The following is a 22,623-nucleotide window of genomic DNA, read 5'->3' as shown; positions in this document are numbered from 1 at the left end:
GACAACAAATATCCATCTATCCATTTTACTTTTTTCAGTGTCTCGTCAGGGTAGATGGTTGTCCACCAATGAGACTGACACTGCGCCAGACTTTCTGCCTGTTGTAAGGAAGTTTTATCTCACCAATGTTACTAAGGTCGTGCCTTGCTTATAGTGGATATATGTTGGCTAACTATTAATAGTCCAACAAAGAGAATGGTCTCTACCTGCCTTTTTGCAAGATTTTCACATAACTTTGCGATGACTTGGCACTATATGAAGAGAAATTTTAGATTGTTTAATTGTCTGGCACAAAAGTGTTGTCTGGTTCAGGTAGAATTTGAATAAAAGGTTCCACTGAAAAGCAGCAAATTTGATGTCATTTTACTTGATTTTAAAGCCAGTGTCTGAGTTCCATAGACAAAATCCTGTACTATTTCAAAATGTTAGAGTGGCACCTCTGGTTGGAGGCTTATCTCAAGTTCCTACAGCCATCCCCAATATAGGAGGATGGAAATCTCTACAACAGTGTCTAAACAATAACTGCAAGCTTTACACAATCCCTTCAGCTTCACTGTTTGTTAAATTGTTTAACCCAATTTGGCAGCTTTACTACTTTAGCAAGCATATCTGGATGCAAAGCTTCTCATTTGTCCTCAACAGAAATTGATCAAACAAGTGAAGGTGACAAATTGACTGAAAAATAGCTCCAATCTGAGCCTTGCTTTTTCCACAAATTCCCAGCCAGTGAGGGATCACAGCTTTATTTTTACTCACAGGCGTTCTATCTTTAATCTCTGCTCTGGGCTACTGCCTTGAAATACCTGGGCTATTGACAGCTACACACCAATTAGGTATGACTCACCAAGGAACCAATTATCTTGCACACATGGGATGTTCTGGGAGATGGATGACGACGTTTGTCTTCATTTTCTCATGTGTGCAGGGCAAAGTTTCTGACCTTTACGTCCACAATTACTGTCAGTCATGGCAAAGCAGACATTTCACCAAATTCATGGGAATGTTTCAAGGAAACTCTACAACCGATGGGACTGAAGTAGTATGTTTTTAAGGTAAAGACACAGGTCCTTACAAAAATTTGGCGCGGGGAAATACAACATAAATTCATCCTGGAAACAGAGTCCAAGTATTGCAGTGGTTGTTCAAGTTTCTCCATCTGACCCTGACATGATTCTATGTGATCCTCTTGACTCCAAACCAGTGATCAAATATCTAATGGAAAATGGGATTGGGGCTGCCTAATGGCATACCGGATATGGATAGTCTACCAGTTATGTCATGCACCCCATTAAATAGCCTGAACTACAATTCTGACATTGGCCCTTTGCTGCCTGTCATCCCCCACTCTCTCCTCCCAACGTTTCCTGTCTCTCTTCAGCTGTCCTGTCAAATAAAGGTTAAAATGTGAAAACTGACATTGCACGTATCATTCCTTCCATGCCTTTTGATTTCCCTATAGCACAGAGAAAGTCTTCACTAAGAATCTATCTGTGTAGGCAAATGTTGCAACAGCTTATCATGTACCAAATTAAGTTTATAATTTTAAGGTTGTCTTTATTGACTGTTGTTACTACAATGGGAATAAAGGCAGAAATGTCTCACCTTGATCACGCGACCTCAGGTTCAACTGTTGCATACCACTACAACTTAAATCACCAATTATTCAGTTGATAAAGGCATCAAGAGCAAATACGGATTAATATATGAAAAGAAAATGTGAAAAGTCTTAACTCAGTAGTTTTGGTGCTTTAACTCTGTTCAGGCCATTTTGGCTTCTTATTTAACTTTGAATTGTCTCTTTGTTAGCAATAACCAGAGCCAGCAGGGTCTGTTTTTGGCCAGTTGGTTGAAACAAAGAAGGGAAAAATAACAGATTTGTTATAAATGTTCAGATTTGTTGACCTTCGATAAGAAGGTAAAATTCAAATAATTCTGGCAGGTGAAAAAACGTGCTTCGTCTTAAGTATTTTTTGGAAAATGTGGTGACAATGTTCTTACATTTGGTGTGTGTTGTATTGCACCAGTAGATGTCCTTATACTATACACTGTGCTGCTGCTACTACTGTCTGCATCAAATGCTGTTAGTTACTGGACATATAAGCATGCTTTACATAACTTATGTCTTTTTCTTCAGGTGATGATGCCTGCCTGTTATTTATCTGAAAATGTTTGCTGTACTGCTGTATTTTATTTTTAAAGACAACATTTTAACAGTGGCATCCTTTTCATACTCCTAATTCAGTTTGAAGTGAAACACGTGAATTTGATTGGTTCTGGTCACATTTCCCTCATTCACTCCAAGTGAATACTGTCTCTGTCCCTCCCCTTCTTGTTTAGTGCATTTTTTTTATGGGAGGCCACAAAAACGCACTCACAACTTAAAAGTTGTTTTAGTTTGCCTTTAAAAGTGTTTATAAGAAACTTAACAGAGTAACTGCATGTATAATGGTGAGTTCATCTCAACTCAGTGTTTGCTGTATTTCCTCCAATACAACAGTAAAAAACAGATGGGCTTTTAGATGCACAGAAAAGGGAAGAAGGGTTTTGCAACACTATGAATGAATAATGCACAAGGCATTGAAGATATCCTTGGCTGTTTATTTCACAGTGAGGTTTGTAAAGAAGTAGAGTGACATCCTCTTGTGTTGCAATACTCTCTCAAGATCTCAAAGCTGTCTGGCTCAACTCCAAACAGCTCATCAAAACTCTAAGGCCATCAGAGAGACGCCTAATGGGACAAAATCTGATGAAACGTCACCTAAATGTTCCCAGATTTACACTGCATTTATTTAGAGGTTCACATTGCATAACCTTCCTGTTTGACCAGACGAACACCTGTTTAAGCAGATTAAAGAGTCAACACTGTCCAGGTATGTACGTTTTGCATTGGTGGTACTAAGATATTGGCCACATAATACCATGGTCACAACTTGTCTGTGATGATTCAATGCAGCAGGTAATAGACAAAGCTAACTAGCTTCACATGATGTGACGGATAGATGTGTTTTTCTTACAGGGTAGAATTTACAGGTTTTCACATTGAGACTAACAAGGCTTTCCATGACTGTATGAGAATAAAGAAACGCTTTTTTCTTCATCCTCATCTTTCTAAATGCTCTAATGAATCACGTAATCCAGTTTGTGTCTCTGCTAGTAAAATCCGCTGCATGCTGATTCTCTGATGTCATGTGCTTAATAATGATCTGTGTGTATTTGAAAGATTCACTGAAACTTAATTATTTGATTGTTTAGAGCGGCACAGCATGCCAACAGCTGGATAATTTATAGAGCAGTATACAACAGCAAGTAGACAGAGAGCTCCCCCGACTCCCCCAGACGATCCAGTTCCAGTTTGATAGCACATTTGTATATTTATGAAGCCATGAATTAATTGGCAGGGCAGAGATTTAATCACATGCGCCATTTCCCCTGGAGGACGAGTGGGAAGAGTTACTTTAAAAAGAGAAAGGGGAGGATAGGGAAGTCAAGAGTTTCCTAATTGCTCTCTAGTGTTAAAATCAAAGTTCAGGTAGTTAATGGAAAAACTTTTAATCAGTCTAAGAAAATGTCAATCCTTCCAATGAGAGAATTACATAACTTTTTAAAAGTAAAATCATTCTCTAAGTCTGTGGTTATAATGTAAAACACATAGTGACTTCATTTACTCCCGGTGTTAGCTATTCTTTCTTTCTTTCTTTCTTTTTCTGTCTGTCTGTTTTTTGCTTAGTTATACTGTACTCGTATTACAGATTGGCCTCGGTAAAAGTAAAAGTAGTATCACCGACACTTAAAAAAAAGAACTACAAAACCTTACTCAAGTAGCTTTATAGCCTGTTCCCCTTTTGGAAAGTATGGGCCACCACCAACCATTTGTCAGACCGCCATTAACGATAAACACACGTGTTAGAGTAGTATTTTGGTTAATCCAAGCAGTTAGCAAAATCTAATATTGAGAAAATTGTTCTATGTTTCCTTTCAGGATATATTTGGGCATATTTATATATGGGGGCGGCAGTAGCTCAGTCTGTAGGGACTTGGGTTGGGAACCGGAGGATCGCCGGTTCAAGTCCCGGCACGGACCAAGTCCGGAGACTGGTCTGGTAACTGGAGAGGTGCCAGTCCATTTCCTGAGCACTGCCGAGGTGCCCCTGAGCAAGGCACCGAACCCCAAAACTGTTCTGGAGCGCTCGCTGTGGGCAGCCCCCTCACTCTGAGACCTCTCCATTAATGCATGTCACTAGAAGCCTGTTTGTGCATGAGTGTGTATCTCGGCCTATGTGTGTGTTAGACAGAGTGTAAACCGAATTTCCCCTCGTGGGATTAATAAAGTGTAAATTATTATTATTATTATATTTCAAAATAAAACATAATATTTCTTTCCTGTTAGACAGCAATTGACTACTCTAAGTATACAGTGTTTACCAAATGATAATGTTGGCAAATAATTGACTGCCAGCTAGCATTAGGCTACAGCTTCAAAGCACCAAATAAAGATGAGATAACATATTTGTAACCTATTAGCTCCTACAACAGTAAATGCTAGCTTTTAACAGCTTTCTAGCTAACATCACCATCGATAGGGTTATGGGGTTAGGGTAGGTTTCATTTTTGATCAATTATAATGTTAGCTTGGAATTATATTCAAACGGGGACAATTCAAAGGAACACGGAGCAGTAAATGAACCACAGTGCAATTATTATTATTTATTTTATTTTTATTTATTTTTTTTAGCTTAGCCTAACTCATTAGTAATGATGTCTTTACATTGTACAGGCCAGAGACATGTGACCTATGAATTTTTGACTCTTCAATCATATTGTTAAGTTTGCTGATTATCAAATGCTGATTTTAGCAGGGAAGATGTGAATGCTGACGTCAAAATCAGGTAAGTTGTTGATATATCATTAAGCTGTTAACATAGCAGTTAAACATTACAACAGCGTTTTAAATGTTTTGACATAAAAGTAAAACCATTGGCTTATTTTTATGTGTTAAGTCAAAGCTAAATGTGCTGTAGTCTTGCTATAATTCATCAGGAATCCTTACTTCTTCCTCAGGTGACAGCATTTCTTACTTCATTCTGTTGGGTTGTTTGGTTTATAACAGTGCATTCAAATATAAGACAATATAGTGAAGTGGCAATCCATCAATTTCCTCACAAATTATGTGAAATATATACCATACGTATATTGTTTTTATAAACGTTTCATGCTATGTTCCACTACTGCTACCTCTAACTTTAAATGACAGGAACTCTCAGAGGTAATTTTTCCAGTTCTACATTTATCTCCATGACACTACATTAAAAAAAATCAATTAATTTGAAACTACTCTGGCAGTATATAAGAACTGTTTAAACAGGAGCTTCTCTCCTCAGCTAAAAACTAATGCTCCATCTCCAAAACTTTCTGCCTTCATCTCTCAATCCTTACTTTCCCATTCTTCTCCATGCCCCTTATTCTGTTAGTTTAAAAGAAGGATGGGAGGCTTGTTAGCTCAATGGCGGCAGCAGCAGGGCTTTCCTGAGGTGACACACAGGACCCCGAGTGAGCCAGGGAGACTTTAAAAGCCCATCCAAGCTGCTTTTTACTTATTCATCATGCCCCAGTTTTAGTTGGGAGATCAGTCTCTTCTACATCGACAGGAAGCACTGCCGGGAGAAAAACCTCTTTGCTTTTAACTGTCAAGGGACGCCAGTTCACTACTGAACCCCATGGCAAAGTCTTTGAACTCAATATCAGCAGTGAAAGTGAGTGACGGATGACAAGATCTAAGTGTCAGCTGGTCAACTTAGTGTATAGTGTGTGATTGGGGCTGGTGGCTGGTCAACCCTGCTGCACTAAAAGACAAATGCTTCCACACTTACATTTCCTGACATTTGGATGCTTATCATGGAAAAAACTGTTCTGTTCATCAGTTTCAAACTTTAATTTTAAAAGTGATAAACATGTTGTTTTCAAAGCATCCAATCAAATAGTTATGTCTCTAGAATACTTTAAATCTCTATTAAATTGATTTATGGAATATCTTTCCCTACAGTAGAAGGTCTCTGTCAAGCATACTTGCACATGAAAAAAAAAAAAACAGATTTTATTCCCACATTAAAATCAAATGTAATTTTGACGAAACCCGCAAAACTTATAAATTACTGTACTGTATAGTATCTGTATATTTACCTGACAAAGAGCATGTAGCTCTATACAATCAATGCAGTTCTTTTGTGTGAGCTGGCAGAATTCTTTTTGTGCAGTGCCTCTGGTCATTGGTATGTGGCTGTCGCCAGCTGAAGTTGGATGTTCACAAAATCAATTATTTGAATTAAATAAGTAAAACAAACAAGATGACGTCTTGTCAAGTGATTGATCCCTCTGAACAAGCCCTGAGGCCAAATAGATATAAATCATATTAAATCTATTTTAGTCATTCCTAATTTTAATTCGCAAAACGTTCAACTCTATTTTTTCCAAATAATTGTTTTTTTTTTAATCATTTATTGTTCTTGTTCTAATTTCAGCAGAATTGTACCATGTACCACGATATGTTTTTTGTGTGTCTGTGGTTCAAATGTCTTTCTGCCCATCTTCTGTATTTCCTCTCTATTTATGTCATATCCATACAGCTAGTATGCTAGCTTTCTGTACAAGAAAGCATTTCAGCATCTGTTAAACACCATGTAACAGCTATGTCCAGATGCAAAGCCTGCGTGCTATTTTTGATCACTCCGATGTCATTCAGCCATCCCCTTGCACGAGGGAACACAAGGCATCAATTGGAAAAGGAGAGAGATGTCCTTGACAATGTGTGGCTGCTTTCAATTAACATCAGAGGCGTGTTATAAATATTCAAATGTAGCTCATTGTGCTCCCTGTGCTCGCTGGAACACAAACAGCTGCAATCATGAATGCTGACCCAACTTGAATAAACTTGCCATGTGTGTACAAGACATCCTCCATTACTGGATGAACACAGACACTGTGTGCCTATCTTATAATTACAATCTTTGTTTTGCTGGGTTGAATTTTTCAGATGTCAGCCATATTTACCCTAGAAGAGACTATTGTTGTTTGGAGCCCTGCTGACAGACTGAGTGACAGATCTGCATTGAGACAATCGCACCAACCCTGCCATGGGCCCAAACAAAATCTCCATGGCGACGGCAATAGAATCAGCACACAAGCCTTTTTTTCAAGAGTACAGTAAATCCTGCCCTGCTGAGAACAATTCCATCAAGTTTGAATCCTGCATGACGTGCCCCAGTAAGCTCTTACCGAACTTAAAAAAGAGGGCAGAATCATGCAAAACAATCCCAGCTCATCCTTCCAGCACCTTCCAAACATTCTTTCTCTGCCACCTGAAATTCCTCTCTTGTGTTGGAAAAAAGAAGAAGAGAGAAGCAGATTGTTAAATGTGGGAGTCGTGTCTCAAATATCTGAAGGTAACCCTGAGGAAAAGGGAAGAGGAGGATTGTAGATTGTCAGTTAATTGACTTGATTTACTGTAGTATTTAAACTTTTGAATAAATCCTGAAACTATCATTTATACCAAGCAACTCAGTTGAGATCGTGTCAGCAGCCCTAAATGTCCTCCTTGATCTTATGAGAACTGATAATACGGAGTATCAATCAAACTCAGCTATCAACATTTGTACATCTGCAGGCCTGAATGAGAAGGATACCCTTTATTTTTACTGTGTTGCCAGAGATGAACTATCTTTTCACTCATGCCCTGCAATTTGCAAAATTACTTGCAACAAGAAGTCAATATGCAGAATTCCACATCCTCTGCACTCCCCTTCCAGTGATGGGAGAAGATGAAAGCTATAGAAATGACAGGAAACAGAAAGCTAAATGTGTTGCGCTACAAGTCCTCTCTTTTTTTCTCCCTTGCTAACGCCCTGAATGTGTTATTTATTTATTTATCTCTGAGCAAAACCTGAGTTGCCTTGTTGCCAAGAATCCAATAGGACACAATACCAGCTTCACAGTCTCAAAAGACACCGTTATGCCCTCTTAGTGACCAGTTCCAAGGAACACAGAGGCAGAACAGGCATGTTTCTGTCTGTGAGTCCGTTTTGTCATGAATGATATGAGAAAATCAGAATCAAGAAAAGAACAAGTACCAAGCGTGCGTGTAAGACAGGGACAGGGAATTGAGTGTTACGTGTGGAAAAGCAGCTTATGCAAATGATGTTTAGTAATAACAGCATTCAAGCAGCATTAGAAGGAGAGAGAGGGCGAATGGAGCTAATTGCAATGAGAGCAAGCAGACCGGCAAATGGGTAGGTGGGTTCACTCCATGTGCCATTCAGAAAGCCTGCCAGTGCCTGGAAACACCAACAAAAGACAGTAAAGTAGATGTGTATCTTGTTTTATAAAGCAGCTCAAATGATTTCATGGCTGTTTCTTGATATGACTGAGTAGGTGGAAATTTAGTCAGGTTTTAAAAATGTACTGTAATACTCAGCTTAACAAGCAAGACGGTTAAATGATGAGTGCCTCGAGGAAACCTTAAAAACACACACTGACATATTATATTTTCATGGATTCTACCAGCTCTTACACATATTCTAGCACATCAAACCCTGAAAAACCGTTCATGAATCAACCCTTTTTTCTCTGCTCTTTCAATTCTGTCGAACAGAGCTTGTGCCAGTTGTCTTTGTTTTTTTTGTTGTTGTTTTTTTTGTATTGGCCTTGAAATCTGAAAGAAATCTGCAAAGAGTTTCTGACAGAAACCCAAATCCTACTATTTCCAATTGCATTGATTTTATAAACAAGTTTTGCATGATTTCAAACTTTGGGATCTTTTTCATTAGGTCAGAAACACTGACCATGTGATATTTCAGTTTTTATTTTGTAATAAATTAGCAAACATTTCTACATTTCTGGGTTTTTTTCTGTCCAGATGGGCTGCTGAGTGTACTTTAATGAGAAATAAAATGAACTTTTTTGATTTTAGTAAACGGCTTCAATGAAACTAAGAGTGAAAAATTTAAAGGGGTCTGAATACTGTCTGTACCCACTGTATAACACACATTTTATGGTTTTACAAGCAATCTTCAAGAAAAGTACAATCAGTTGGCTAAAATGTGGAGCCCAGATTCTTATGTCCATTTCTTACTAAATGCAATATAGTTCTGGTGCAATATGGTTAAAAATCTAGACAGATGCAATCTATAAATAGCACAACTGCTTTAGCACTAAGCACTGATCAGTACTTAAAAACATGCTGTTGGTGATTTTATAACAATAACTAAAGCCAGAGTGATTATTTGTGTGGGCTTCTGGGGGCAAATAAAAGGCATGAAATCTCAGGCCATTTTACAGCATCAAGTGCACTCTATGCAACACTCACTACCCATATTATGTCCCTTTCTTACAAGAGAATAATGCCCCATACACACATTGGTGAATTCTCGATTGTTTTTATGAATGCTTTAAAAATCCAGACAACTTTCTTGTCTCCCAGTGAAGTGAAAATCGCTTCCCTCCAGCAGTCAATGGGCTGCATTCCAAAAGAGAAAAGGACTCCTCTGAAGGTAAAGTGAAACAATCGTCCTGAGCAACCTGAGTAGAAAATGTTCATGTCATTCTTTTTGCCCGGGTCAATTTGTCACACAAACTGCTATAAACACAATTTTGATCAAAGATGATTCTGATATTTCTTTACAGAACTTACAAGCCTTGAATTTGAATGTCATCTTCACATCCAATACAAGCGGGGGCTTTTTGAGTCTGATGACTAAGGGAGCTCTGAGAGAACTTTCATCCATCCGTTTTTATTTACTTTGTTTTCCCAGGACATTTTTATATTATTTTGCTCATAACATAGCTTGTTTTCTTGATAACTAGATCATTATCAACAGATCAAGAAAAAACAATGAATGTGTGCCCACACAAATGTGGCAAGTTAAGCCTTTTTCTATATTTGTTTTGCTTTTGTAACTGGGGATATAGAGATTAATAAGTTGAGGTTTTCGAGCAAACATCTGACAGTCAATAAAACTCTGTTGCGCAAGCATTTCCTTTTAGGCTTTTAGTAGCCAACAATCTTCATTTTTTTATTTGTCTTCTTTTCAAGCCTTCGTTAGAAATAGGACAGTAGTTAGAGTCAGAAATCAGAGAGAGAGAGAGAGAGAGGTGAATGACATGCAGGAGAGAAGCCTTAGGTCAGATTCAAACACAGGCCGCCTGCTTGGAGGACTATGACTTCAGTGACACTCTTCAGATAATGAAATGTGTTTCATGTAGTTTTTCACATGAATGTATCATGTCCATTTTGTGATCTAACACAACATTTGATGGACCAGCTTTTGACAGGTTGATATTTTTTGCAAGTGAAATTCCAAAAGAAGGTTTTATGAATGTAATTAAGTAACCATTTCCTGATCAGATGACTCATAGTTTGGGCTCAAATCTGTTAAAGCTGCATGACCTGATAAATGTATCAATTTACCACAACACTAGTGGCAATCACTGAAACACTTCTTATATCCATTTGGGTAGTAGTGATGGTGAATGTGTTAGCAAAACAATAATATAATCAGCGGCTTGACAATACACAGATTAACATTGGCTGTGTATCTCCATCCAAGACGTATCACTTTAAAATGTTGTGAACAATGTTGTTGTTGTCCATTTTAGCAAAGTCTTGTTTGGTGAACAAAGAATGATGTCTCATTCTTTTGAGAAGCCTCCTGTCCTAGTTTAGTGATTATTACATAACACAATCTACTCCAATCCATTGCAGCTAGTTTATCATGCCCATGCTCTCCCTGTCTAACCCTGTACCTCTTCATGTCTCTGTATTTGTCTTTTTTTAATTGCAAGCTAGCCCTACCCATAATGTGTGGACAGAACTGCAAGACTCCAAACACACCCAATAAATCCAAAGTCTACTCCTATACAGCTTTTTGCAACCCAGATTTCTTCTTATCCACTCAAGAATCAGCTCCCAGGCCAGTCATTAAATTACGTAGACTCTTAAAATATACATGTGGTGATATTAATACAGTGTGGGCCTTTCTTTTGCATAGCATTATATTTGAAAATTGTTCCTGGTTGTGTATCACATGACCTGACCTCGGGGGTTGTATATGTGTCCATTCACTTGTCCATGTCTGATGATTAAATTCAGTTTAATTGGAGCGGCTTCTAGTGTGCGGCCTCTTTGGACGTGTTTTGTTCAGCACCCAGAACTTAAACATTCTCAGATGTGTGTGCCGTTTTAACATTTCTGACACAAATACACTCCATTCGTTGGCAGAATGGGTTTCTTATCTAGAAGAATCATAAAGAACATAATTAGCATAAAGGAACTGATCAAATATCAGTATTTTCTTGCATGGCATATGACTGTAACATGTCTACATTTTAGTAGAGGCAGCTGATTGGCTAAATCATGATTGACATCATACATTAAAAATGACAAAAGTCCATTTGCCTGACAATAGCTCAGCAGAGTGGGAGTAAAGTGTTGAAGTGATGCAGAGTGGAGCCTGCAGGTCAGAGATAAAGTGGGTCGAGGCTGATGCCTCACCTGGCCCTCGTCTGAAGAGCAGCTTAGCCAAGCGGCTGAAACAACAGCCCTCAGATTCAGAACTCTCAGGGGGTCTACTTGTAGTTCATGTGTAGCCACTTCTTCATTGACTTTTTTAGCTGCCTCTGTTTTGTTGATGATGTCCACTACACATGGGATTGGCTTCACCAAAGCAATAACTTCCTTGTATGTAACATTGTGAACACTGGAGTTTGTCTGCGAAGGAGGATTTGTTTATTTTGGTTTCAAATTCAACTTCTTAATGATACATTTTCTGTCCTGGCATGAATTTAAAAGCTGTCAAGCACTTTCCAAAGTGTAATCATCTATTTTCAATTTTACCATGTTGTCAGCTAAACTAAAAAGAATACAAAACTATTTCAAGACATTGTCAAAATGTCTTCTATTACTTTCAAAGCACAAAGCTGCATCTCATAATTACCTCAGCTTTACAAAAGGGACTTCACCAAACGCTGCCAAACAGTTTTGGAGAAAAATACAGCTATTGATCTTACTCATCATCCTTTTAATTAACAATTTGAATTAACCGCGGCAGCATCTTGTGGTTAAGTGTCTTGCCCAAAGAAATGTTGGACATGTAGCTGCAGAAGCTGGGGATAGAAGAGAGCAGTGACATTTGAATGATGCCCTTTGTTTGTCTTTGTAAACTCAGATCCTTGCAGCACTTCATGAGTGAAGCTTAAAAGATGATAGCATAAACTGTGAAAACAAGCTTCCCTTTGATCAGCCCGTACTTGTCTATAAGCTTCATTCAGTCATTCACTACATGTCAAGGAAACACACACACACACACACACACACACACACACACACACACACACACAGGGTTTGGCATCTACATCTGCCCAGACTCTGTCCCTATATCTCTTCCCCTCCCTCTTGTTCTGACCCAGAAGCACTTCTTCAGCCAATGGGGGCCTTCCACAAAAGCTAAAAAAAGAGCCACTTTACCATCTCTTATAGAGGAAAGAGAAAAGGAGCGATACGAGGAGGAATGCAACCCCAGTGTCATTATAATGGATAATTTAAAAGGAAGATTCTGCATCTGGAAAGCCTTCCCCTGCCAGGAACTTAAAAATGCACGTCTGCACTGAACACAACACGTATAACATAAACAGAGGCTGGTAAGAGCAGCACTTGATGTCTCTATTCCTCCCCTGGGAGACGTCACAGGAATAAAGGAAAAGCTTCATAAGAATAATAGTGATAACAAGGAACAAAGACCTCTGTGTATGCCAAGAAAAACAGAAAGGTGTCAGTGAGTTTCTGACGTACAGTATGTGTGTGAGTATGTGACAGACATTTGACTGCCAAATTTAAATCTACACAACAAGGCCTCCTAAATCCGATCAATTAGATAGATACTGCAGCCGATCAACAAGATATTTTGAAGTGTAGCCAAAACCAATGCGATGTTAATGAATTCGGAAAACATGTGTCAATAGAGCTCAGTGGCAGAGAGGAATGAGCATTTTTAAGTTTTAGTGTGATGGAAATTTTTTGGAAGAAGGATCGCTTCCTTGTTGGAAACTTAATTTGGGGGATTTGTGAAGATAAGTGAATGAAACTGTAAACAGTAAATCCAATCAAAATCATTCACATCCAACGACAGAAGAGTCTGACACCAGAAAACAGCTTTTCTTGAACAGCAGTGGCGAAAATCTGGTAAAGCTCCTTTCCAATTGTGCAAACACATTTATGGAGGGCATTCTTTGACCCACCTTACCTAATGCAATATAACCACCATATCTTTGAAAATCAGTTGTTGATGGTCAGTCTTTGCACATTATTGTTTTATAAGAAAATTGGTGTGTGTGTTTTACACGAGAAGAAAGGATAATCCTCGAAGCAATCATGAAATTTGTGGAATTCTCCAATGAACAACAAAAAATGGCCACAGTCGAAAGAGAGGTCAGTAGAGGTCAATGTATTTGAACATTCTGGGAACTATGAGGCAAAACCTGAACAATGTTATATTTGCAAACATGCAGTAAAGATGGACGTTTCCGTGTTGCATTTTCTCTTAGATCTTCCTGTTAGAAGATGATGAGCTCAGGATTTGAGACACACTCGTGCAGCGTTTTGCAAATCTCGAACGAATGCCGCCAAAGCCTCGGCCATCCTTCGCTGTCTTATTAATTCCTTCCTCATGTAACATACAGCTGACAGCCTCCCTGCAACAGACTGCTGCCAGAAACCCCTCAATAGTTTTCTAAATAATTTTACATGAATGAGCTGAAAAGTAGCATCAAGGTTTCTGTGGGGTTTTTTTTACAGACAAGTGTGAATGTTCCTGGAGGGCTGTTTCATGGTGTAATGTGCTGCTGTTGAAGTGTGAGGAGACACTTCTCGCCCCTTTTTTTTTTTAAGACTAAGATTATGGGTACAGTCATTCACTGTCACTCAGTATAATCTTACAGGGGAAGAGAGGAATGGAAGAGAAATTGAGGGAAGAGATAAAAACGCAGAGAAGACATGGAAGTAGGAGTTCAGGTTTTCAAATGGAGGTGTGTCTGCTTTCTTTGGTGACTTAATACAAAAAAATAACGCTACTGCCAAAACCATTATCGCCCAAAATGCGATAAAATGGACTGCAAGCATTGTTTCCCTCTCTGGGTTTGTCTCTGTCACAGAAATACCAATTATTCACCATTGGAGAACATTCCTTTTCACTGCTATTGGTGTTGTCTACTTCTTCTCAGTTGCCTTGGTGACATGCACATCTTAAAGACAATGCAGCATCTCCTGGCCTTACAGCCATTAGGCCTACTTTCCATCAAGGAAGATGCTCTCAACTGTGCATTAAAAGGTTAAACCACAAAAACACACACAAACACACATTTATCCATACCTGCCAACAAGTAGGAACTCTCCATACACCCCCAGTCTCCTCATGGCCATCAGGAGACCTCGGACGGTCATGCCCTCGCAAAAACACACCACAACTCGAGCTTTTGGGAGACGTTCCCGGAGTTTCCTCAAAAGGCGATCAAAGTGCTTCTCTCCCGCATTGCTGTAGATTTTGTCCGAGTGGGCGATGCATAAACCTTCCTGAGAGGCCAGCTCTTTGAAAGCCTCCATGCCACTCTCACCGTAGTTTCCTAAAAGTGATAAAGAACTTGTTAAAAAAGTAAGACGATGCCTGGGAAAAAAATTATTGTTTCCATTTGAAATGTATGAATAAAGCCAGGTTATGAAAAATAAGACTTTCTGGATATGGATAAATTGTTATCTGAGGTAGTTTCCCTAATTAGATACTCAAAATAAAGAGCTACTCTTTGATTGAGGTGACAGTCAATGTTTACATGCCTTGTTACTTACACAAATGTTTAAAGTAGGAGTCTAATTACTGTCATCCAAAAAAAAAAACTGTCATGTATAATCATGTCTCTTTTGCAAAATCAATGATTTGCTTAAAGCCCACAGCACAAGCTCAGTGCTTCAAGTAAAGACCGAGCTGATCCTCTGATAATGAGTGTTGCAGAAGACGGTTTCCTGGCTATTGATTGCAATCAAAGTCAAAAGGGGGTTGAAGAAGATAGCTGTCATTGTTTTAACTGCACATGTACCAACCCAATCAAACGCCTTTGCAAAGCTGTTTGAGTTTAAATCTTCTATTTCCATTCAGACTGCAGCGGCTTGACTAATGTGTCACGATCAGGATTGTTGGTAAAGCCCAGGGCTCTTTAGCATGAGAGCTGGATTACACAGACAATCCAATCATTTGTGCATGCTTGAACTTGTGTGTGTGTGTGTGTGTGTGTGTGTGTGTGTGTGTGTGTGTGTGTGTGTGTGTGTGTGTGCACGTGTATGTGTCTTTGCATATGTGCGTGCGTGTGTGTATGTGCGTTTGTGCATGTCAAAGGGAAGTGAGCAGCATCTCGCCGTACATATCTGAAACATTTGTTGTTAAATTGCCTTTGCTAAGGTCCCTGATGGCCTCATATGGATTGGTCAGGGGCCTGTCACATGCTGTAACTGACAGGCTTCAGACAGCAGTTATATTCCTTTGTATTGGTTCAACTATTTTAATCTACCAAATTTACATGATGGCCGCTCTCTTTCGAATAGAGTGCAATCCTTTAATGTCGTTGCAAAGATGTGCAACAACATTTCAGTGCATTGGTTTGTCACTCCTGCATTCAAAGGTTGAAGACAAAGCAATAAAGTGAGTCTGAAAAACATTAATCTCTTCAATTTTCAATAAATCAGCAAGTCAAAAGAAAGTGGATAAGGAATTAAATAATCACGAAGCCATATCTCAACTAAAAACAACGTAAACTAATTAGCGTAGACTAATTAGCACATCTAACAGCTAAGTGGGCATTAAACCAATTTCTAGCTAACTTTACTATTCAAAAGTTATTATTATCGAATACTATATAACTCCTGAAAAAGTTAGATTTCAGATACCTTATTTTTGATTAGAAGGCAGGTATATTTAAATGTAAATGTTTATTTGTGGCTTACTAATAATATTTATTAACTTAAAATATGTCTTGTTTTACTTACAATTATCGCAACCCCCTCCCTTTTATTTGGTTGAAATGTTGTATTTCCTTTATTTATAGACTCTCAACCTGTAACATGGCGGTAGCTTATTCCCAGCATTTCTAATCACCCTACTGTAAGTGTAGCATCAGAGCAAAATGGCCAGATAGAAAAAACCTACAAAAAAACTGCGCCCATGAATTCGAAAAAAAGCTTACATTCTGCCTGATGCAACAAAAAAAAGTCCCATCTTGACCGCGCTGTAAGCAAATAGTTTCCTTATTATGTGGCCCCCTGTTTTGCCACTCAATTTTATGGAAGGGGTTTCTGCCTCTCTATATAGCCTGTTGTGCATTCCCCGGGGCTACAAGAAAATACACTCCGTATGTGCTGTGCGTTTCTTTTGCGTGAGCACAGCTGAAATAAGCATCACAGTAATGCAGTTCCTCGCATTTATTAAGGCACACGGTGGACCCATGTGTTGCTTTTTCAATAGTCTTTTTATTTATTTTTTTCATTTGCCTCATTTCATTCTCCAACCGCTAAATGGAAATAATATTCTCCAATTATTTCACTCTTTCCATCCAGGCTGCAGACAGGTGGGTGGTGGTGCATTAGTTAACAGCCCGTTTGACAATGACCACAGAAAAACATTGCTTTGAGTGTTTCTAGCAGACTGATGATATTCAAAACAGGTAATTTATGCATTTTCACAGCCTTAGCTGTTGCTACGGGAACAGGCTGCATTTATAACTTGCTTGAGGTGGTGGAAGGGAGAAAACTGTCCACCAAGCCATATATGACCAATATTTCAGAGACATCAGGAATTTAAGAACAAGGAGCTATGTATGTGATTCTTTTAGAAAAAATGTGCTGGGAAGTGAGTTTTAAACTTTTTTTTTTTTTTTTTTTTTTTTTTTTTTTTTTAAATCTGCACCTACAGAAAGAATTTGTATATAGAAAGAAAACGGCACAATTTACTTTCAACTAAATCTTAAAATGTTATACTTAAACAATTTTCAAAAAGTACCCTACTTATATCACTCACTGTTGCTTTTTGGGTGGATAATGTTGCTTGCAATCAAATCCATCCATCCTACCCCTAATTGGTCTTTCATTACTCTTAAATTATGACTCGACTCCCAGAGGATCCTCCTGCAGGTTTATTGAAGGTCAGACAGCTGACGCCACCTAGTTATGCCTCCAGGTACTACAGCTCCCAAACTCCCTCTCTTCATCTACCAGCCTCGCTCATGCACCTGACGATAATAGACTTTCCAAAGATGTTTTACACTCCCCAAGAGTCCACAGGTCCTCAGAGGTGGTGGTGTAGCCAAGCACTTCCACGTACAGTGGCTGGATGTTTCCACATTTTGCTGCGTTACAACGATTAAAACACTTTTACAGTGTAGTGTTTTTCAGCTTTTGATTCAGAAACCAGAACAGCCCAGAGAGCAGATATTTGTTGGATGCACAAGTTAACCTGAAGGCAATATGTCTCACCAGATATTTAGGGAGTTAAGGAATGAGTTGAGGACTGAAAAGTGTTGTTTGTAAATCATTGTAAAAGAAATTTAATGATTTCAATCCAACTTCAAATTAATGTTGCATTATGTGTTGATAAATTGAATACAGTCCCAATAAAATCCACTCCAACTGTTGTGACATGGCAACATGTCCACAAGTTTAAAGTATGATATGGAAAACACTGTGCACAAATATATTGTACAAAAGGCACCAAGAAGAAGGAAAAAATATCAGCACATATTTCATAGAAACAAAAGAGAAAAATCACAACCTGCTCTTGCAGTAACAATGTTGCACACACACCAGCAGCATGATGTTTAGCATGTGTGGGAGGATACTTTCAGTAATGTCCACATACACTACAACTGAACTCCAGACTGTTTTAAATCTTAAAGGAGATTTATTATGCTACGACATGCTGCACACATTTAAAGAGTCAAAGAGACGTCTTGAGGGCTGTTCTTTGAAATCAAGTCTGCCTGCTTGGATATCTTTCATTGGGATTGTTTGAGGATTTAGGTACTGAAACCTTCATGTGGTTGGTTAATGCACTTTTTTTTTCCCGTCTTATGTTTCAACTTTCAAGGTTGCACAAAACAACCTAAAAAAACAACCTCTAAGTCTATCCATAAGAGGCCATTTTTAAATAAAAATTCAAAGACTAACTTATCTCTAAAAATAGTGGCCGTCTCCCCAACTCAGAACTCAATGTTGTTTATATTGACAGTATGTCTTGGATGATCAAAAACAGCACAATGAAGGATGATAAAGTGACAACATGGCTGTTGCATATGATGATGATGATGTTCCAAATATTTAGGTCAGGGTCTCACCCTCAGTGTGCACCGCAGACACATAGGTCCAGTTGTGGAGCTTGACGATGTCCAGCATGGCCCGGGCCTGCAGGGTGTCAGAGGGCACCACCCTCAGGAAGTATTTGAACAGAGTCTTGTCGCTGAGGTCGATACTGGTGGCAGAGTATGCGATCTGAGGGATGTTGAAGAGCTGCAGGAGGTTCTGCACCTGGATGGCCACAGAGCTGGATCCGGGTCCAATCACTCCAGCGATGGGCTTCTTGGAGGGTGGAGGCTGGTGGGATGGGGTCCCGTCAATGCACCATTTGGACCCATCCTTATCATCCCTAATGGAGATGAGGGAGTCCCGGATGAACTCAATGCTCTGCTCCAAGGCCACAGATGAGTGCCAGCAAGAGTCCCGGATTTCACAACCCAGGCTGATGTTTGGCAACAGGTTCGGATCCGCGTTGATCCGGTCCAAGGTGTGGAACATGGCCTCCACTCTCTGGATGCCATACTGTTCGCGGACATCCCCGCACTTCCGCTCTGCCACCTTCTCCGCAGATGGCTGGTGGTGCACGGAGAATAGGGCGCCGATGATTACGTCTCCGTCCATGCGGGCCACGGAGCGGGACACTGCGCGAGGGACCGCCGCCCTCTCGTATATGGCGCTGCTGTGGGAAAACACGAGGACGCGGAAGAATAATGTGGGGAGAAACAGGATTGCGAAGAGACCCATCTTTAAGCGTGCCATGGTGTGCCACATCGCGTGAGCCGTGCCAACAGCGCAGGCATAGGCATACTAGCTGCTGTCTGTCGATACATCCACGATTATCCCAGCGACCATGATTTGCGAGCACGAGACCCGGGGCAGTTCCGCGTGCACCTGCAGAAGAATGACACAAACTGCTTAGACAAGTAAGAAACAAGAGCAGATGTGCTCTGGGTTTATATAGGAAGAGTTGACTTTGCACGCATGCTCATTTGCATACACGTCCTGTTGTACTTTCCTAAAGCAGGCAACAGTATAGCGCCCTTTTCACTGAAGTGCCTTTGAGCAAGGCACTTAACGCACCCTTCCTGACCGCGGGCTTTTGTGGTTCTCCAAATGGGATTTTTATGGGATTAGGTATCTCTGGAGCAACCACAATCTCCACAGCAAAATGTTGTACATTTCAAATGAAATCTTAAAGAGGCGGGATGCACTGAGCTCGTTTTCCATTGAGAAAGCAGATTTCAGCACCGTGGACAGCGCGCTTTCCAAACACGTTACAAGGACGTGTCAGGGAATGTTTCCTTCACTTCTTACCTTCTCACACACATTGTTCACCATTTGCAATGAAACCGAGAAACTACAATCCTTCCCTTAACGACATCTATAGGAATTATACATACAGATTATACACGAAGGTGCGTATGTTTTAGACTCACCCAATAGCGTGCTTATCCGTCATGCAACAGAGAGTCCATGGTTTGATAATAATTATAACCGTAACAATTCATGGATAGATCCACAAACTGAACTAGTATCTGTAACAATGACATGAATGGTGTTTCTCAGTAGCCTGCGTTACCTTGATTATTTTGTCATTGTCTTTTTCACATCAAACACGATAGGGTCGGAAATTATGTACAATGCATCAAACTTACCTGAATCCTTGAGACATGTCGCGTGCCTTCGTCCGTCTTCTGTGGCGCGTGGTCCTTAGGCTGAATCGTCTCTCTCTCTCTCTCTCTCTCTCTCTCTCTCTCTCTCTCTCTCTCTCCCTCTCTCTCTCTCTCTCTCTCTCTCTCTCTCTCTCTCTCTCATAAACGTGAACATGTAGACCCCCATTCCGCCTTCGATACAGATTTTATCATCTAAAGCCTTAAATTATGTCCGCCTAATAAAAATGGAAGACCTGCATTTTGTTCATAAGTTAAAATGAAAGCGAACTCAGTCTATAGAAATGTCATTTTTTACATGAATTCAATAAACACAGCAATGCACATGCAGTTATTTCATGCACGATATACTATTTTAGTAACTTTAAAATGTGAAGGCCTGTTTTTACGATACACGAGTGATAAGTGAAATAGAGATTCAGCTACGTCTGAACAATGTTAGACCATAGTAACCTTTGTTCTAATATTACTGAACATCAGTAGCAACTTAATATTCAGTCTTTCAATAATCATGTTTTGGCAAAGTTTAGGCTTACCCCATTTCATTTTGTGATTACTCACTAAAACGTGTGTAAATTAGAAGAAGATATTAAACGATCTCATACGACTCCCTACATATGGCTTATAATAGAGCTCCTGGGGAAAAAAGCTGCAGTTAATGGTTTTAGCACCATGGAGAGCGATCAGCGGTTTGCACAGCGCTACCTGGCGTTTGGTTGGAGGTTGATGAAGTTTCAATTATTTGTAAAGTCATAGACCTATCCAACTGCTGATGGGGCTTTAATTGCAGTCAACCTGATATCAATAATAATCCAATAAGGTCTTGGTCTGCAAGATGATTTATTTATCCCAGATCTAGCGATCAATATAACATGTTTTTCGAAAGACTGCAGTCTTTCACTGAAACTGTGGTTGACATGTTTTGTTTGACCAAAAAAAAAAAATCCACGTCTAACTTTTTCGTCAAAACAAGAAATCAAAGTCAAGTCATTTCATGTGGAAAAAACATGGCATGTCATAAACAAAATCCCCAAAAATGAATGATCGTTTTGCTACTTAAATATCCCATTAAACAATCTAAAAAATAACTCGGAGTGGAAAATTTGAATTTCAACTCTAGATACCTCCATGAAACAGGTGGGTGGGATAGTTCAAAGCTCTATAGTGGTCAAGTGTATCAATGATCCACTTAACTTATTCACCAATCCAACTAGTATTAACGGTAAGAACATATGACATGTTGTATGCTCGCCAAGCTCAGCCACTAAGCCTCAAATGACGCACATATCCAATGAATCATAAAAGTTGCCATGCCATTTTTCTTTGGATTTACAGATATACAATTGGAAACATCATGTAAGAGAAAATCCGGGCAGAAGCTGTGATTGCATTTTTGTTCTCATCCTAAATCCAATTAAATATATGGTTTAATACAATATAGCCTACATTCTAAGTCGATCTGAAGATGTTTTGACTATTTAAGTTGTCCTTGTATTTTCTGTGTGCTCCTGCTGCAAAACCAATGTCCCCTTGTGGTACAAAGAGAATCTGAGTTACAAAACACACTGTCAATTTCTTTTTTGTAAAAGCCCACTGTGTCATTGATTTCAAGAAAGTATAATTTCGTACCCTCCTTTTATTGTTAAAAGTTTTTATTATATTTTATTCTAAACCAAATAAAGGGATCGTCTCTCTGTCTGCATGCATTCCCCCCCCCATATTTAAAGTCAAGTGTCGCTACTGTGTCTATGAGTCAGCTCCTCCAGCTCCGGGGGTGCGGTGTTGTAGGTGACCCCGACCTCGAGACGTGGCGTCTCACAACAGTGAGTTGAGGCACACAGTTGAACCACAAGTTGTGGAGGCCACTTAAAGAAAAAGAAAAAACAGTGCAACAGCGAACTCCTCTGCTTGTTTCAGGTTATTGCTTGTTATTTAAAAAAAAAAAAAAAAAAAAAAAAGGCTGTGAGAGACATGAAGTGATTTGAAAAAAAAAAAAGTAAGCCATTTTTTTCTGTGAATGTTCATCAGACGATAACACGTTTTAATTGTTATCACATTGTCATTAATACATGATCTGACAAGTATAATACATACATAATATTATCTTTGGGTTTTTTTATTGTTCGTTTGCCATAGTCTGCATAATTATATAGGATTATAAATGACATTAAATGCAGTAAAACAAAAAAAAAGTGTTTGTCACCAAATCTAAATCTTTTTCTATTGGCCAATAATTAGTCTATTTAATAGGCTATAGGCGAGTGAGATAGTTGTCATCATATGACTTAGTGACGCAACGTTGAACGTAATAAGTCTTTGTGTATTTTTACAATTTAGGGTGGGGGTTAAAAAAAACTTTTAAAATGTAATCTTCTTTTAAAAGACCTACATTTTGACATCTTTATACATTTCCAACTTCTTTTCCTTCGGAATTTTGATTTTTCTATCACTGTCATCAACACAACGCATCCCTATTCTATGTCTTGTTTTATTTTATTTTTTTCCCTCTTGTCTAATTCATGTTCACAGGAGAGTCGCTAAGAACACCGGAAACGATAAATCATGTTTGATTACATTTTTGTC

The 22,623-nt window shown here is 39.1% G+C and overlaps 1 protein-coding gene across 2 annotated transcripts in view; it reads right to left on the bottom strand.

Annotated features, from left to right (window-relative positions):
* Positions 1-20,166, bottom strand: part of grm1a (glutamate receptor, metabotropic 1a) — a 35,857-nt gene extending 15,691 nt beyond the window's left edge. The window contains exons 1-3 of one of the 2 annotated variants that reach the window (XM_079341208.1): positions 20,026-20,166; positions 18,412-19,261; positions 14,412-14,661 (exon numbers count right to left, since the gene is read on the bottom strand). In XM_079341208.1, the coding sequence (XP_079197334.1) occupies positions 14,412-14,661; positions 18,412-19,141 (980 nt within the window). In that variant the 5' untranslated portion in view covers positions 19,142-19,261; positions 20,026-20,166. The remainder of the gene's footprint in view (positions 1-14,411; positions 14,662-18,411; positions 19,262-20,025) is intronic. The other variant, XM_079341207.1, reaches the window with a different exon arrangement.
* Positions 20,167-22,623: the final 2,457 nt, after the last annotated feature.

The sequence above is a fragment of the Symphodus melops genome (assembly GCF_947650265.1).
Source record: "Symphodus melops genome assembly, chromosome: 1".
Taxonomy (NCBI): Eukaryota; Metazoa; Chordata; class Actinopteri; order Labriformes; family Labridae; genus Symphodus; species Symphodus melops.
This window is presented reverse-complemented; position numbering and strand designations above follow the sequence as displayed.